Genomic DNA, 16813 nt, shown 5'->3' with positions numbered 1-16813 from the left:
GAAAAGAAAGAAAAAGAGTTTAGGCTAGAGAGGGATTCTTCCACGAGTTGAGAAGTGGAGAGCTTGATTAAACCCTTCAACCAAGACCCTTATTTATACTATTTCAATTATATATTAAGAGATAAGATAGGATCCCTAATATCCCTAATTATCAATCATGATTATCCAAATCTACATAAATCAAAGGAAGATAAATCAATTACATTAATCAAGGAAGATTGCCAAATCTTCCAACTCATGTGATAAGGATTCCAGCTCGTGTGATTATGGTGGGTCCCACCTTGTAACACTTTTACTCCATTATATTTACAAAACTACTTACAAATATGCCATTTACTCCATTACATTTACAATAATATTATTATCTTAATGGAGACCCTATTCTTTCTTATGCTGGTCCGGTGGGCATTGTCGATTCTAATATTCCTCTTGCCATCCCATCAGACCCTCCCTCTCTGACACAAACCTCCCTATCCCCTCGAGCCCCGCTAAGCCCATCCCTCCTCTCCAATGAATCCACCTGGGATTTCGACCCCCCTTTTTACTCCCCTCCCCCCTTTTATATTCACTCTCCCACTATCCTCTGCCCCACCCCCCTTCGTATTATCCTCCCCCACTCGGACACCATGGAAACCCCAACCCCCAAAACAATCACCCCTCCCCTGCACACCAATACTGGAAAACAAAATGCCAACACCCCTTATCGGTATACCTATTCCAGGAAAAAAAAAGAAGGGAAAAATAAAGCCAAAAACAGCACCCCCGCACCTTCCCAAAAAAACACTAAAAAAGATAAAGTCAAAGACACTACCCCCCCACCTTCCCCCCCTTCAAACCCCCCTCATGTCATTCCATTGGAATTTCCCCTTGATTGGTACGATCTCCCCCTTGCATTCCCCTCTGGAATCCCCCCAATTTGTTTCGACCTCCCCCCAACTATGACCTTTGAATCTACCCCAACCAAGACCTTCACTCCCAATCCGTGGGATGAGCTCCTCCTGTTTTTGCTGGAACAGGAACAAGACTTTCCACGGGAGGAATTTTTAGAAATGATGGAGCTCGCCAACATCTTATGTGCGGGCTACTCTGAAGCTAGCGCCATGGCATGGAATATCAACACCCACCGTTCTCCATGATCGTTCTATCATGGAATGTTAGAGGACTCGGCTCTCTGGCCAAGTGAGTCCTCATCAGAGCGGTGCTTTTTGATGTTAAACCAAATATTGCTATTCTTCTTGAAACTAAGATACAATCTTTTGATTACTCAATTGTTTGTAAGTTATGGTATGACACCAACCCAGCGTGGGCAAATGTGGATGCAATAGGCCATTCTGGTGGCATAATTGTCATCTGGGATCCAACTGCTTTTGATGCTATTTCCGTCGTTCCGGGACAATACAAAATCGGTCTCCAACTCCTGGATCACAACCTCGGTACTTCTTGGGCGCTAGCCGGCATATATGGGCCAACTCGTTACCGTGACCGAGCATCTTTCTGGGAGGAAATCTTTCAGCTTGTCTAATTGTGGGACCTCCCTTGGCTCCTTGGAGGAGACTTCAATGCGACTCTACTTTGCTCTAACAAAAATCCTCCTGCCTCCCGAACCTCATCAACCATGAGAGTCTTTTCTGATTTTATCAATAGTCTTGCTCTATTTGAGACTCCTCTCTCGGGGAAAAAAATCACCTGGACGAATTCTCAGAATCCCCCTATTTTGTCTAAATTGGACAGATTTTTTGTCAATACAGAATGGAACCTCCTCTTCCCCAACGCCTCTGGCCAAGTCCTAAACAAAATAGGATCTGACCATTGGCCTATCCAACTCAACTCTCGGCCAGTTATGTGGGAAAGATCTCTTTTTCGGTTCGAGAACGCCTGGTTATTAACCGATGCTTTCATCCCTTCTATGAAAACGTGGTGGCTCGAGTTGGAAAATCATTCGAACCCGGGTTGGGCCCTCCCTCGGAAACTCAAAGGCCTCAAGACAAAGATCAGACTGTGGGATAAAAATCATCAAGTTTCTGCTGCTTCCCAGAAAGTGTCGATTCGCCGCCACATTTCTGAGCTGGATCTACTGGAGGAATAGAGGTTAATCTTTCCTTCTGATTTACTGGTTAGAAATAATTTAAATTCTGAATATCTTACGTTTCTTCATTCTGAATCTGTCCGTTGGAAACAACGTTCAAAATTTCGTTGGATGGCTGAGGGTGATGGGAATACAAAGTTTTTCCATTCCATCGCCTCGGCCAGGAGGAGGATTAACCGTATCACTGCTCTCTGTCACGGAGACCAAGTGGTAACGGATAGTGCCTCCATTTCTAACCTTTTGGTGAAGTACTTCGTAGAGTTATATTCAGAAGTCTGTTTCAGAAGACCAAAAATTCATCAGCTCGACTTCAAGCGCATTTCAGTTGAAGACGCTGCTGATCTTGAAAAACCATTTTCCTTATAAAAAATTGAACGAGCTGTCCTTGGCCTTCCTAAAGATAAAGCCCCCGGACCAGATAGCTTTAATGGTGAGTTTTATCACTGTTTTTGGGACCTGTTAAAAAATGATGTTTGTGCCCTCGTTCACAATTTTCACCAAGTGGGGATAACTCACTCTGGAATCGGCGCATCTTTTATTGCACTTATTCCTAAAAAAACTAATTCAGAGGTACCCAAAGATTTTCACCCTATTAGTCTCACTTCTAGTTCATATAAAATTGGGCGTCTAATGGCTAATCGGCTGAAAGCAGTCCTTTACAAGGTAATTAATCCTTGTCAAAGTGCTTTTATCCGAGACAGAAACATCCTGGACTCTTCTCTAACAGCTCATGAACTCCTTGATTCTTTAAAAAAATCTTCCCTTCCAAGGTTTGTTCTGAAAATTGATTTTGAGAAAGCTTTTGATCGGGTTGATTAGAAACTGGTGGACTATCTTTTTGACCGTATGGGTTTTGGCACAAGATGGAAATTCTGGATGAGGAGCTGTATTTCTTCTCCTTTTTATTCTGTCTTGGTAAATGGGAAACCTCGAGGTTATTTCAAAGCTTCTAGGGGGATAAGACAAGGCGACCCCCTTTCTCCATTTATTTTTACTCTCATTGGAGAATAGCTTACCTCTATGATCCGGTTTGCTAAACATTCGGGTTGGCTAAGTCCTTTTTTTTCTGATCCAAACCAAGACGTTCCCATTCTACAGTTTGCTGATGACTCTATCTTTTTTGGAGAAGGGTCCATGAGACAAATCAAACACATGAAAGCAATTTTGAACATCTTTGAATTGACCTCTGGTCAAAAGATAAGCTGGGAAAAAACATCAATTTTTGGATTTAATATTGAAGCCTTTATTCTCAACTCAATGGCGAACTATCTGGGTTGTAAGGTAGCGTCCGTTCCGAGCACATATCTGGGCTTACCTTTGACTCCGCTCTTGCCTAAGAAAAACTCCTGGTATCCGGTTGTTGAGCGGCTTGAGAAGCGTCTGGCTTCTTGGAAAGGGAAATTTTTATCCAAAGCTGGTAAGTTGGTTCTTATCAAATCTTGCCTTCATGGTATCCCATCCTATTTTTTATCTTTGTACCATTGTCCAACATCTATTTGGGATAGAATTGAATTTTTGAAAAGAAGATTCTTATGGGATGGGCCAAATGGGGAAAAAAAGTTTAATCTTGTAAAATGGGTAGATGTTTGTAAACCACTTGTAATGGGGGGCCTCGGGATTTGGGACATTGCTACCACAAACAAGGCTCTGCTCTTAAAGTGGATTTGGAAGTTCACCATGCAACCCAATCTGCCGTGGCGCCGAATGGTTGCAATTAAATCCGGAATAGATAATGGCTGGTGGACGGACGGGGGAAGATTTTACAAGTTATCCCCCATATGGAAGAAAATTGCCAAACTCTTACCTACCTTCAATCTGCCGTCAAATGCTACATTGGGAGCAGTACAAATACTCTATTCTGGATGGATTGGTGGATAGGGTCAAGTTGTTTAAAGAAAAGTCATCATCGCTTATATCAACTGTCAAGATCTCGTAGCTCAAAGATTTCTGACCATTGGCAGTCTTCGGGCGGCTGGAATCTTCATCTCAGGCGAGCGTTGAATGACTCTGAAGCTGTTGAAGCCACCTGCCTGGTCAATTTGCTTTCTGGTATGACTTTAAAAAGCTCTTCCGATACACTCATCTGGACGCCCAACAAACAAGGTATGTTCTCTACAGCTTCAACGTACCATCATATGATTTCATATCCGCCTCCCCACGCAGAACATCCTGCTGCCTTTGCATGGTCGCTCCCGATTCCTCCTCGAGTTAAGTTTTTCATCTGGACGGTATGTCGTAAGAAAATCTTAACTTCTGTCGCTTTGCAAAGACGAGGCATTAATATTCCTAATCCAGAATGCCCATTTTGCAACACATCCCCTGAAACAGCAGATCACACGCTTCTACATTGCGAATATGCTCATAAGATTTGGACCGAATTAATGGACAAAATCGGTTTATTATATTGCCCTTCGCAAGATTTGCATAAAATCTTAACTTTGGTTAGCTCTCATCTTCCAAAGTTGGGGAAAATTTTGATCTTGTTGTTTTGGGCACATTGTGTGGAATTTATGGAAAGAAAGAAACAATCGTAAGTTCAATCAGAAAGCTCTCCCTCGGAATATTCTTTGTGAACAGATCATCGGTCAAGTTAGCTCTTGGGTTCTCCTTCACAAAGAATTCTGTAATTTAAAAGCGACAAACATGCATGAAAATTGGTGAAATGTTGTGGGTATGTCTTTTCCATCGAAGGTTCCTATAATGGTTGAAAAGACCAAACCTCCTCTTGGACACTTTAAACTCAATTTTGATGGAAGTGCTCTTGGGTGTCCGGGCTAGCTGGGTTTGGCGGAGTAATTCACGATGATCAAGCGAATCTTCTCTTCACTTATGCAGGTCCAATTGGAGTATCTGACTCTACTTGTGCGGAATTGCATGGGTTGTTCAACAGACTGAAACTCTTCAAGCAAAAAAAGGAGGGTGCTTTCTTGGTTGAAGGGGATTCTCAAGTCATTATTAACTGGTGCTCAAAACCATCAAAACCTCCTTGGTGTCATTGGGAGCTTTTTGATGAAATTTGTAATTTAATTCTGGTTTACAATGCACTTGGAAACATGTTCCAAGATCTGCTAATCTCTTAGCCGATGCTCAAGCGAAAAAAGGCTTTACCCTCCAACATCTCTTTGTGGAGGAAATGCCTTTTTAGCTTCAAGGTATGTAATTTTTTCTTTAGTAATACATTCACACCTCCTCTAGAAAAAAAATATTGTTGAAGTTAGTGCTCTGCTGTTTGGCCTCCAAATCTTCAGGGATCATCTCCATGGCAAGTTAATCATTGAAGGCAACTTGAAGACGGTTATTAGTTGGTGTTCCAAAGACAACCTCCCCCCTTGGCACCACTGGCCCATCACTGATAGGATTGCTGACGTTGTATCTTCTACACATTGTAATTGGAATCTCATTCCTAGATCAACCAACTCTTTGGCTGATAAATTGGCAAAATTCGGAACTTCCCAGCAATCTCTCATTGTTTGGGAAGGCTTCCCTTCCTGGTACTATGCTCTCTTGAGCTTTTGCCTTAATAAAAATCAGCATCATTTAAAAAATAATAATAATATTATTATCTCCTTTTTATTGTTGAAAAATAATAAAAATAAGAAAAAGATAAATTGATGATCAATCATAAAAATATAGAATGTGTGTGTGTGTGCGCGCATTTGTGTGTTGCAGAATGTATGTAACTCGTGACAAATTTGGCAGCATGACATTCTAATGTTTTAATTCTTTTTCTTTGAAAAGATAACAAGGACATTTTCTACTTTTAACGTCTTCAAGTAGTTTTGCTACTGTTAAATCTATAATGCAGTTATTATGTATGGATTCTCATTTTGTTTACTAAAACTTTCTTGGCTACATGTCCAGAGATCACAATACTGCGCTAATGAGAGATGCCATACGCACTCGTTACACTTTGCTACCATATTTCTATACCTTGTTCAACGAAGCAAGCACAACTGGCATTCCAGTTATGCGCCCATTGTGGATGGAATTCCCTTCAGATGAAGCAACATTCAATAATGGAGAGGCTTTCATGGTTGGGAACAGTCTTCTGGTGCAGGGTATTTATGAAGAGGTCTCTCTCTCTCTCTCTCACTATCCCTCTCACATTTTTCTTCAATATGAAGATCATCAACTTATCTGAACTAGTATTTTGTTACTATTTGTGACAGAGGGCAAAACATGTCTCAGTATATTTACCTGGGGGCCAATCTTGGTATGATCTGAAAAATGGTGCCGTGTATAGTGGTGGCCAGACCTATAAATTGGAAGCAACTGAGGATAGAATACCCTGCTTTCAGAAGGCAGGAACCATTGTGTCCAGGAAAGATAGGTTGCGAAGGAGTACAACACAAATGGAGCATGACCCCTACACTCTGGTACGTACATATGCATTCACGTGTTGTTTCAGAATTATTCAGTTTATGATCAAAACCTATTACAGACCTACAAGTGAGTTAAATTATTTTGGAATAAATGGAGGTGCCTTCTTGTTATTCTTGATTCCCCCTTAAAATTTTGATATTTCTTTTTCTAGTGAAAAATTTGACTATTTGCATCTTGAAGAAGTAAAATATTGAGATTAAATTGGGAAAAGAGGAGAAATCGAGAGGAAGAGAGGATAAGAGGCAGGTTTGTTGCAAACTTAAAAAAGTTATGATTAGGAGTTGAGTTTGACCCCTAAGCCTCTCTTAAACACTCTTAGCTTAATTAAGTAAAAATTGCAGAAAAGCTCCTCTCCTTAATGACGTAATTGATTACTTTCTTAACATAAATAACTGAACTTAATGAACATAATATAAGTGTCCAAAGGAGACGGTCAAGAAAGCCAAAATACCTAAACTATCCACTATGACAAATTACAATATTACCTTCTATGCATAATTCCACATTTCCTCAAGTAGAGCATATATATCAAATAGTCTCAACTTTTTATAAAAGGAAATTTTCTTCCTTAAGAGCTTTAGTGAAGATGTCCCTGAGCTGGTTTGCAGACTTGACATACGAAGTTGAGAGCATGCTACTCATAATTGCTTCTTTGAGGAAGTAACAATTGACCTTTGTATGCTTGTTCTTTTATTTTTTTGAAATATTGTTCTTTCATTAAATACAGGATTATTGCCAATGAAAATTGTAGCTTGGTCATTACATCCCCACCACCATGGGCTCTTCACTTTGAACCCGAATTAAGAAAGGGACTTAACCTACATCAACTCTCAAGTAGTGTATGCCATGATTATATACCCGACATAAACACTTGACCTTACTATTAGATTTTGTTTCTTGCTCTTCCATGTATCTTAGTGAAAAAGTTGAGAAGAAATAAGGTTGAAGAGAGAGAATGCGATGGAGAGAAAGTGGATAAGAGAAAATTGAGAAAGTGAATGCGTTGGGAGACCTGCACGTCCCCTAGTTTCTATTTATAATTAGGGTTGAGTACAATTTACAATATTGCCCTTTTTTTATAAAGATGTATTATATAAAGAAGAGAAAAATTACAAAGGAAGAGGGGGCAGATCCCTCACAACAAGAGATTGAAGGGACACTCGCTGCTTGGCAAGCATCTCTGCTGCCGAATTTGCAGATCTCGGAATGTGATACCAAATACAAGAGAGTAGTGAGGTAATATCTATGATCTCCCGAAAGATGTCCCAATGCTGCCACGGCGGAGGGGAAGCATGCTCACACCATCCAATTACCACCTTGGAGTCCCCTTCAATGTGAATGGGACCACTATAGTTGTCTCTGAACACGCGGAGCCCATTAAGGAGGCCATATAGCTGAGCCGACATTTAATTGGAGATGCCTAACGGGCCAGCATAAGAGAAACACTGGTTCCCAGATGGATCCGAAATCACGCCCCCAAATCCAGCGATCCCCGGATTGTTGAGAGAAATTTACAATATTGCCCTTACTTTAAGTAAAAACCCTAATTCTCTGTATCTCCTATTCTTTGTCCTTTTTACATGAAATTGGGTCCATAGACATAATTTGACATGTAGAATAAGATTACATAAATAAAGATAAGGTAAAAAGACCATAATGCCCCTGTTCTTGTTTGTTAACACTCCCTCAAGCTGGAGAGTATATGTCAAACAACCCCAGCTGCCCCAAAAGTTCAAAAAATCACGTTTTCCCAGTGCTTTTTTGGATATCGCCGAGTTGATCACTAGACCGAATATATGGAGTAGTTACCTCTTTCTTCATTATTGCATCTTAGTTGAAATGACATTCTACCTCTATCTGCTTTGTTCTTTCATGAAAGATTGAATTGTTTGCAATGAAGATTTATTTTTATTTTTATGAAGGATGTAAAAACTTTTATTAAAGAAGGAGAGAAATATACAAACCTAACTAGATGGGCCTTCCTCCACAACAAAGTGTTGGAGGGAAACACCCAACTTAGCTTGAGAATCTGCCAAGTGATTGGCAAACCTAGGGATGTGGGTCCAACTACAATTCAAAAGAGAAGTTATATTGCATATTTCAAAGTAAATGTCCCAATGCTATCAGGGAGGATTGTTTGCCTTTGCACACCACTCGATGATAATCTTGGAGTCACCTTCAATAAGGAGAGGGCCGAAAAAATGGCCTTGGAAGATCTGAAGCCCGTTGAGTAATCCAGAGAGTTTTGCAGTGGTGGAGTCGGAGATTCCCAACAAGCCGACGAAGGAGTAAAGGATACGACTATTTTCGTCATGGTTTACTCCTCCAAAACCAGCAGGACCAGAGTAGCCAAAGGCGCTACCATCGAAGTTTAGCTTATAATGGAGGAGCCCAAATCGTCATTGTTGGAGGACGAGTAGGATGCACCATCTCAGCAACCAAACACCAGTACCCTTTGAGATTTGAGCCACTGAGGTAACTGAATTCCTTCCGAGTCATGAGCCAGGTTGATACTTGACCAACAATTTTATCTACCAGAACTTCAATTGTGGAAGATTTAAATTTGAATTTCCGGCTATTTATTTCCTGCCATAAGGCCCAAAGGATACGACCCACACAACTAGATAAGAGCAGTTTTTCGAGTTTTGGTAGTCTAGCACTAGTCACTGAGAGGATAGTGGATGACAGATTTTGGGAGATACAGTACTAGAGGCTGATTCTATTAAGGAGGCTAGTCCAAATTGCAGTAGCAGTGGAGAAGGACATGGGTGGCTGTTTCGGAAGTATTTTGATAAAAAGGGCAAGAGGGATCCTAGACAGAAGTGCTGCGCCTAATGAGGGAATCAGAGGTGGAAATTTTATTTCTACAAGTACTCCAAATGAAAATTTTCACACGAGGTGGGGAAAGTAAGGCAATGGTCCCAGGGTGGCTAGTTTGAGGGGAGTTGGGATTGCGAAGGAAGTCATAGGGCGAAGCAGTGGTAAAAGATCCTTTGGGGCAAGGGGTCCAAATAAGTGTATCCGGCAAGGATGCTCGAATTTTTACCTTGGAGAGGCTGGTAAGGAGATTTTTTTTTTTTTTTTGATAAAGATGTAATCCATTAAAAACAAAAAATTACAAAGAGATAGGGAGCATATCCGTAACAACAAGATGTTGAAGAGATGCTCCCTGTTTGACAAGCACATCTGCTGCTGAATTTGCAGATCTCGGAGTGTGAGACCAAATACAAGAAAATAGAGGCAATCTCTAAAATCTCCTGGAAAATTTCCCAATGCCTCCATGGCGGGAAAGAAGTGCCACGGTCCACGGTCTCATCCAATGACTACCTTGGAATCCCCTTCAATGTGAATTGGGCCACTACATTTATCTTTGAAGATCCGGAGCCCGTTGAGAAGACCATGAAGCTCTGCAGACGTTGAGTCGGAGATGCCTAATGGACCCGCATAAGAAAACCACTGGTTGCCAAATGAGTCTGAAATCACACCTCCGAAACCTGCTATCCCCGGATTACCGAGAGAAGAACCATCAAAATTCAACTTTAAGTATCCAACCTCTGGGGGCACCCACTCTTTCATAACTTGAGTCTTGGTCCCCAAATGCATCCTTGCTAGATTGCTCCGGTTTTCACGAATAGAAGTGCCCTTGAAAGAACTGAAAGGTTTTTTTGTCAAGAGCCAGGTGGATATTTGGCCCATCACTTTGTCCGCTACATTTTTCTCATATTCAAATTTAGCCTCGAACCTCCTCTTATTCCGTTCATTCCAAATCCCCCATGGCACAAAACTGGCACATGCCGATAGCATCATTTTACCGAGCCCAGGAAAGGGATAACCATAGATTGACTTGCTAAAGCTGAACAGATCTGCAGAGATACATATTTGCAAGTCGAAATTGCAAAAGATAGAGGTCCAAACCTTTCAAGAATACAGGCATAATAACAGGGTATGGTTGGCAGATTCTTCTTCAATGTTACAAAGAGGACATAGCAAGTCTATTGAGGGATGACCCCTTCTTCGAAGCACATCCGCTGTAAGGATCTTATTTTGGCAGGCACTCCACATGAAGAATTTTACTTTTGGAGGGCAACAAAGCCGCCACACAAAATAAATATCAAGCTCCCTCTGCGTTGAGTCCCAACCATTAATGTGTCTGTATGCAGATGCAACTGAGAATTTACCGCTTTTGTCAGGCCACCATATGAGCTTGTCTGCATTAGAAGGCCTCATTCTGACATGATTCAAAGAATCCAGTAAGCGGCTTGCTTCCATTGCTTCTACATCAGAAAGACCCCTTCTGGGATGGAGACTCAAAACACCTCCCTCGAAAGTATCTGCCACTGTTATCTCCCTTTGAGTGGAGATAAGAAATATACTGCTAAAAGAGTTTCTCAAAGGTTCCTGTCCTGTCCACCAATCGTCCCAAAATTTAAGAGACCTGCCGTTACCCACAAAAAATCTACAAGCTGAGGAGAAATCTGGAAGAAGTAAATGAAGAGATCTCCAAATTGATGATAGCCTTCTCCGATTTCCCCCTGACATCCACCATAAAGAATTCCAACCCAACTTGGTACGAACCATATCCTTCCAAAGGTTTGATGAATTTGTGTTAAACTTCCATATCCACTTAAGAAGCAAGGCTTTGTTCAGTTCTTTTGATTTTCGAATCCCAAGTCCACCTAATTTCTTAGGCAAACAAACTTCATCCCACCTAACCAGGTGATATTTAAAGGAATCACTCGAACCTCTCCAAAGGAATCTTCTTTTCAATTTATCCATGGTTTTGCATACCGATGACGGGCAGGGCATAAAGGATAGCGCATAGTTTGGTATGCCAGCAATACATGACTTGAGGAGTATCAATCTACCTGCTTTGCTGAGGAGCCGCCCCTTCCAAGTTGCTAAACGAGCTTCAATTTTTTCCAGCACCGGGTTCCATAAGTTCTTAGAAAGTCGCCCATGAAAGAGAGGGAGACCAAGATATTTGGCAGGTAGTGCAGTAGTAGAGCAACCAAATGAACTTGCCATCTCTGCAAGGTTCTCCTGGTCCACATTAAATCCTATGAGAGATGTTTTCCCCCAATTAACTTTCTGCCTAGTTGCTATTTCAAAAAGACCCAATACTGCCTTTATCCTCCTAACACTGTGCATATCTCCGACTCCAAAAATAATAGTATCATCTACGTACTGAAGGATCGGAATATTAAAAGCCCGGTGCGGACTTGTTGGAGGTAGCCATCCAAGGTCGACCGCTGAATAGAACATAGCGGACAGGAATTCTGCTACTATGTTGAATAGGAGCGGGGAAAGAGGGTCCCCTTGTCGAATACCCCTGGTTCCTTTAAAGTATCCACATACCGAGCCATTGAGTAGAGGGAATATGATGCTGAACCCACACAATTCCGAATCCAAAATCGCCATCTTTCACTAAATCCCATTTTTTCCATTATTTCATCAAGCAGGATCCAATTTACTATATCAAAAGCTTTTTCGAGATCAAGCTTTAGGGCGATTCTTGGGTCCTGATTACACCTGAAATGATCCATAAGCTCGTGTGCAGCCATTGTGGAATCCAGAATCTCTCTCCCCTTTAGGAAAGCGCCTTGACCTCTGTGAATGACGATGGGCAACACTGCCTTTAAACGATGTGCTAATATTCTTGCAATGATTTTATATGCACTCGTAACCAGACTGATGGGGCGAAAATCCTCAGGTTATTCAACACTTGCTTTTTTCGGCACCAATGTGATAAATGACGCGCCAATGCTGTGGTATGTGATGCCGTTTCTGAAGAAGCCGTGGATCATAGCACTTATATCTTCTCTCAGCCGAGCCCAAAACTTTTTCAGAAAGTCTCCATTAAAACCATCTGGGCCAGGTGCCTTGTCACTCTCCATGCCCAGGACCGCCCGCTCAATTTCAGCCGAAGAAAAAGGAGATTCAATTAGTGCTGCCGTTGCTGGGGAAATGCGAGAAAAACAAATGTGTGTAAGCTTCGGCCTGCTGGTACACTCCTCCGAGTATAGTTCTGTAAAAAACTTAACCAGCTCGTTAGTTATTGAGATCCGACACGACATTACCTCATTATTAATGCATAATGAGGTAATTCGATTGGACCTCCTTTTTGTTGAAGCGACGACATGAAAAAATTTGGTATTTGCATCTCCTTCTTTTAGCCATTTGAATCTAGCTCTTTGCTTCCATCGAACTTTCTCTTGGTGCAGAATCGTGCTGAGCTTAAAATTGAGAGAGACTCGAAGCGAAAATTCATCAGAAGTTAAGTACCTTTGTTCCTCCACCACGTCCAGAGCCGCAATCTGAGATATGAGGGAAGCCTTCTCGGCAATCAAAGAGGTATGACGACTAGTGGCCCACTCCTTAATTTTTCCTTTAATGAAGCGCAGTTTTAGGGGGAATGCCCACTCCCTTCTGCCAAGACTTGGACCCTCATCCCACCAACCATCAATAAGAGACTCAAAATTTTCCTCCATTAACCAAGAATTTTCAAACCGGAAAGGCGAAGGCCCCCATTTTTCAAACCGGAAAGGCGAAGGCCCCCATTTTTCAAACACCGATGTCAACAAGATAGGCCAGTGATCTGAGCCTACCTTGTTCAGAACTCTTCCAGTAACATTTCCAAACATCTGCAGCCAGTTGTTACATGCCAAGAATCTATCCAATTTAGATAATACGGGTTGCTGTTGACTGTTTGTCCATGTGTAATTCCTACCGGATAAGGGAATCTCATCCAGACCATTCCCCCCAATGAAGTCTGAGAAGCCTCGCATAGAGGCTGTAATCAGAGTAGCCGGGGGGCTCTTCTCATGACAGTATCTGATGGCATTGAAATCCCCAGCAAGGAGCCATGGGGAATTCCAATTCTCCAGAAGCGTACTAAGCTCCTCCCAGAGTAGGCTACGGTCCCTGTAACTAGTTAGACCGTAAACTCCACCCACACACCAAATTCTGTTAGTGGAAAGATCTCTGAACTGAATACCCAAAGAAAAACGACCTTCCATGATATTAAGAGAGTCAAACTTAGTCGTGTCCCATGCAACAAAGATACCTCCGGAGTGGCCAATTGCATTCACCGATGCCCACTTGATTGAGGGGCACGCCCAAAGTTCCTTGGCAATATCGTCTGTCATCTCTTGACACTTTGTTTCTTGGAATATGACAATAGAAGGCTTAAATTGAGATAGGTAACTTGATATCGTACCGTGCTTCCGGGTAGAGCCAATCCCTCTGACATTCCAAGACAACAAGATCATTTGCTACCCTGGCCTTGAACTCCCAACGCCATAATGTCCCCATTCAGCTGTTCATGATACATCACGCCCATTAAGCGTGCCAATTCCATCATATTTTTCCATGTCTCTTCGTCATATTTTTTTTTCTCTATGCGAAGTTCCTTTACAATACTCTCAGCTCTGTCCGTGGGAGGAGGAGCCGATTCTACATTCTTTTTTACCACGGGGCTAGTAGCTTCTCTCTGAGATAAATTAGTTTCCAAATTTCTTCTACTTTCCTGGAAAGTATTCCGTAGATGGGGAGAGCTTGAGCCATGATAGGTAGTTTTCCTTGGCCTGGGTATTCTGCCTGATCAGTCTTCACTTGAGTGTTTGATAATTCTGCAGAAATCACCAATCTATCTTTTCTCTGCGTGTCAGATCCTTGAAAAAGACTTAGAGTAGCCCCTTGAGAATGTTCATTCCATTCCCCGAGAGAGACAGAAGTCGGGGGGAAGGCGGATTCCTGCCTTTCTCCTAATTTTGAAATTGAATCATCAGAACCCGATTCGATTACTGGTTCCTCGGGCTGACACATATGAGAGGCTCTTGGCTCGAGGTTCAAAATTATTTTCTCTTTTTGTTTTGTCCTTTCTGTAATCTCGGGAGGAGCGGTAAACTTGGGTTTGGATGAAAAGAATGACGCTGAGATAGGGGAGAGGGTATTTTTGGAATTTGAGTAAGTTGAAAGACCAGTATTATCCGAGAGACGTGCAAAGTCAGACTCGATTTCGGAGCCAAGCTCATTTTCCGGGATACGCTGACCTTTTATTTTTTGATTTTGAAGAGACATGGTTTTCGAGAAAGGATTTGTGCTTCGTACACCCTTTTCCTTGTTTTGATTTAAATTTTGAAATAAAGTGGGGAGGGAGTGGGTGCATTGCTCATCGGATACCGTGTGTGGTTTGTTGAGTGCTGGGAGGGGCAACACGGAAGAGAGCCCAGACACACTACCCTCGGTAGTTCTCTGGGATTTCGAAATACCATTATACGCCTCGACTGCAGCGTCTCCTTTTTCAGAATTTGAATCAGAGATCAAATTTATTTTAGCTGACAGACGTACCTCTTTTTCCGGGATCGACACGCTTCTCGAAAAATTCCCTCTCGTCCCGCAGTCCCGCTGGCAGGAGTCTCCGGCATAGTGCTTCTCTTTCGTGTTCGGCGACCTTCCGATGGCCGCAGTACACCAATCTCCCCGAAAGACATTTCTAGCCATACAAAATCTTCCCCGAAGCTCAATTTTTGGTATCTTGTCTCTCTCCAGTGACATTTGGGGTTGACGAAAGCCATTGCAACGACCAGTTTGGAGCCATCCGCCGTGGATTCCGACCATTGTATTATCTTTCCGAAAGAAGTAAAAAATTTACTGAGTACCTCCTCCGTCCATAGTTCGATAGGTAGGCCACGGATTGAAATCCATTGGCTGAGAACCTGTCCTACCGGAGTTGTTTCCCATTCCGCCGCGAATAGTTCCTCTTCTCGTAGCCATTTCTTATTCCCCAGAATTTCTTCCGTTTCCTCTCTCGATTTCATAGTAACCAGCCACTTCCCGGGTGCCATCCACGCAATTTTTGGTTGAAGAGAGAAAATTTTGCCGAACCAGAGAGCAAGTCTGAGACTATTCCATCTTGCCGAGGGGGATTCCACGATGAGGCTTGTGCTTAGTTTTTGTTTTCCTTTTTCGAAAAGATCTAGGGCTAGATTTATGACTGGGAGCTTATCAGGAGTTTGGGGGATTTGGGGGATTTTTTGTTGGGGGTTTTCGGGTGCTACAGAGAAAGAGGATTTAGGAAGTTTGTTTTTCGAAATGGACATTTGAAGGGGGGGGGGGGGGGGGGTGGGGGGAAATGTTGAAGATCATTTCGGGGAGGTAGATTAATCGTGTCCTTCCTCGTCTCAGGAGTCTTAAACATTTTCTCGCCGAGTGCAAGTATCGAACTTCGCAGCTCTTTCCAACAGTGACAGTCGCTGAGAGATTCCGGTAAGTACACGCGCGCCATAACTTTGAGTCCTCTCCTCTGAAGAATTTTTAGCTCTCTGATACCTTTCTTTCGGAATACAGAGATGGTAAACGAAATTTCATCGATACGGATTTCACGAAATCTCGGAGCATTCCCGAAGTCTCCATCTTCGAAAATGCGGGCAAAATCTGAGATTGTTGCAGGTGGGATAGAGATATAAGATCTTCGTTGCCCGTTCCTTATCATTATACGAACTGCCTGGCCCGAAATCTGCTTCATCGAGATTTCCGTGTCGCCGTGAACCCACGATGCTTCGCCTCTTCTACTGCTCCTTTTTCGAGTTGCATATCTTCCCTTCACCGTGAACCAAGGTCCATCTTCCTCCGTCGCCGGCGGTTTTCCCCTATCCTCTTGTCGCTGTTGATCCTCGATGTCGGACGTTTCCATATCGATCGGCTGCCCCTTAAGAAAAACAATAGGAGACTATCTTTCTCTCACAAAGCCCCCATCATCTGACCACCTGGTAAGGAGATTTGATGCCAAGATGGCCTCAAAGTCCGTTAGAGCTCTCCGAAGGATCAAATTCCAGCCACCAGTTTCGGACTAGAGGTTAGAGATAGAAACACAGTGCTCCAAGCCAAGTTTGATATGTAGCCATGGCTGCTTTCAAGACTACTGATTCCTAGCCACCAATTAAACCAGAAATTTGTGAGATGACTGTTACCAATGTAGCATTTGACTGCCTTGCTGAAGTCTGGTAGTTGCATAACGATTTTTTTCTAGACAAGGGACAAACGATAACACCATCCACCCTCAGTCTACCAGCCTGTCAATTTGTTGGCCTTAGAGGCAACAAAAGCTCTCTAGATCAGCTCTGGGACCAAGTTGAATTTCCAAATCCATTTCAAGAGATAGGCAGAGTTGGTGGTTGCAGATCCCAAGACCCCCAAGGTGTTTGGGTTGACACACATCAGCCCATTTCACAAGGCGATACTTACTTTCCCCATTAGCCCCAACCCCCCTCCCCCCTTCCCCTCAACACACAAAAACCTTATTTTGATGCTATCAAGTCAGTTTCTGATTGATGCAGGACAACG

General features: G+C 42.6%; 1 protein-coding gene across 1 annotated transcript in view; it reads left to right on the top strand.

The window, feature by feature from the left end:
- The window catches only part of LOC137945910 (probable glucan 1,3-alpha-glucosidase), a 76734-nt gene that overhangs the window by 52163 nt on the left and 7758 nt on the right, over positions 1-16813 (top strand). The window contains exons 4-5 of the mRNA XM_068791999.1: positions 5948-6158; positions 6256-6462. Of these exons, the coding sequence (XP_068648100.1) occupies positions 5948-6158; positions 6256-6462 (418 nt within the window). The remainder of the gene's footprint in view (positions 1-5947; positions 6159-6255; positions 6463-16813) is intronic.

Source organism: Aristolochia californica, unplaced genomic scaffold (genome assembly GCF_029961685.1).
Source record: "Aristolochia californica isolate CCGP_79_NKW_82.1479 unplaced genomic scaffold, dmAriCali1.0.hap1 SCAF_12, whole genome shotgun sequence".
Lineage (NCBI taxonomy): Eukaryota > Viridiplantae > Streptophyta > Magnoliopsida > Piperales > Aristolochiaceae > Aristolochia > Aristolochia californica.
The sequence above is the reverse complement of the archived record's forward strand: the minus strand, read 5'-3'. Positions and strand labels throughout refer to the sequence as shown.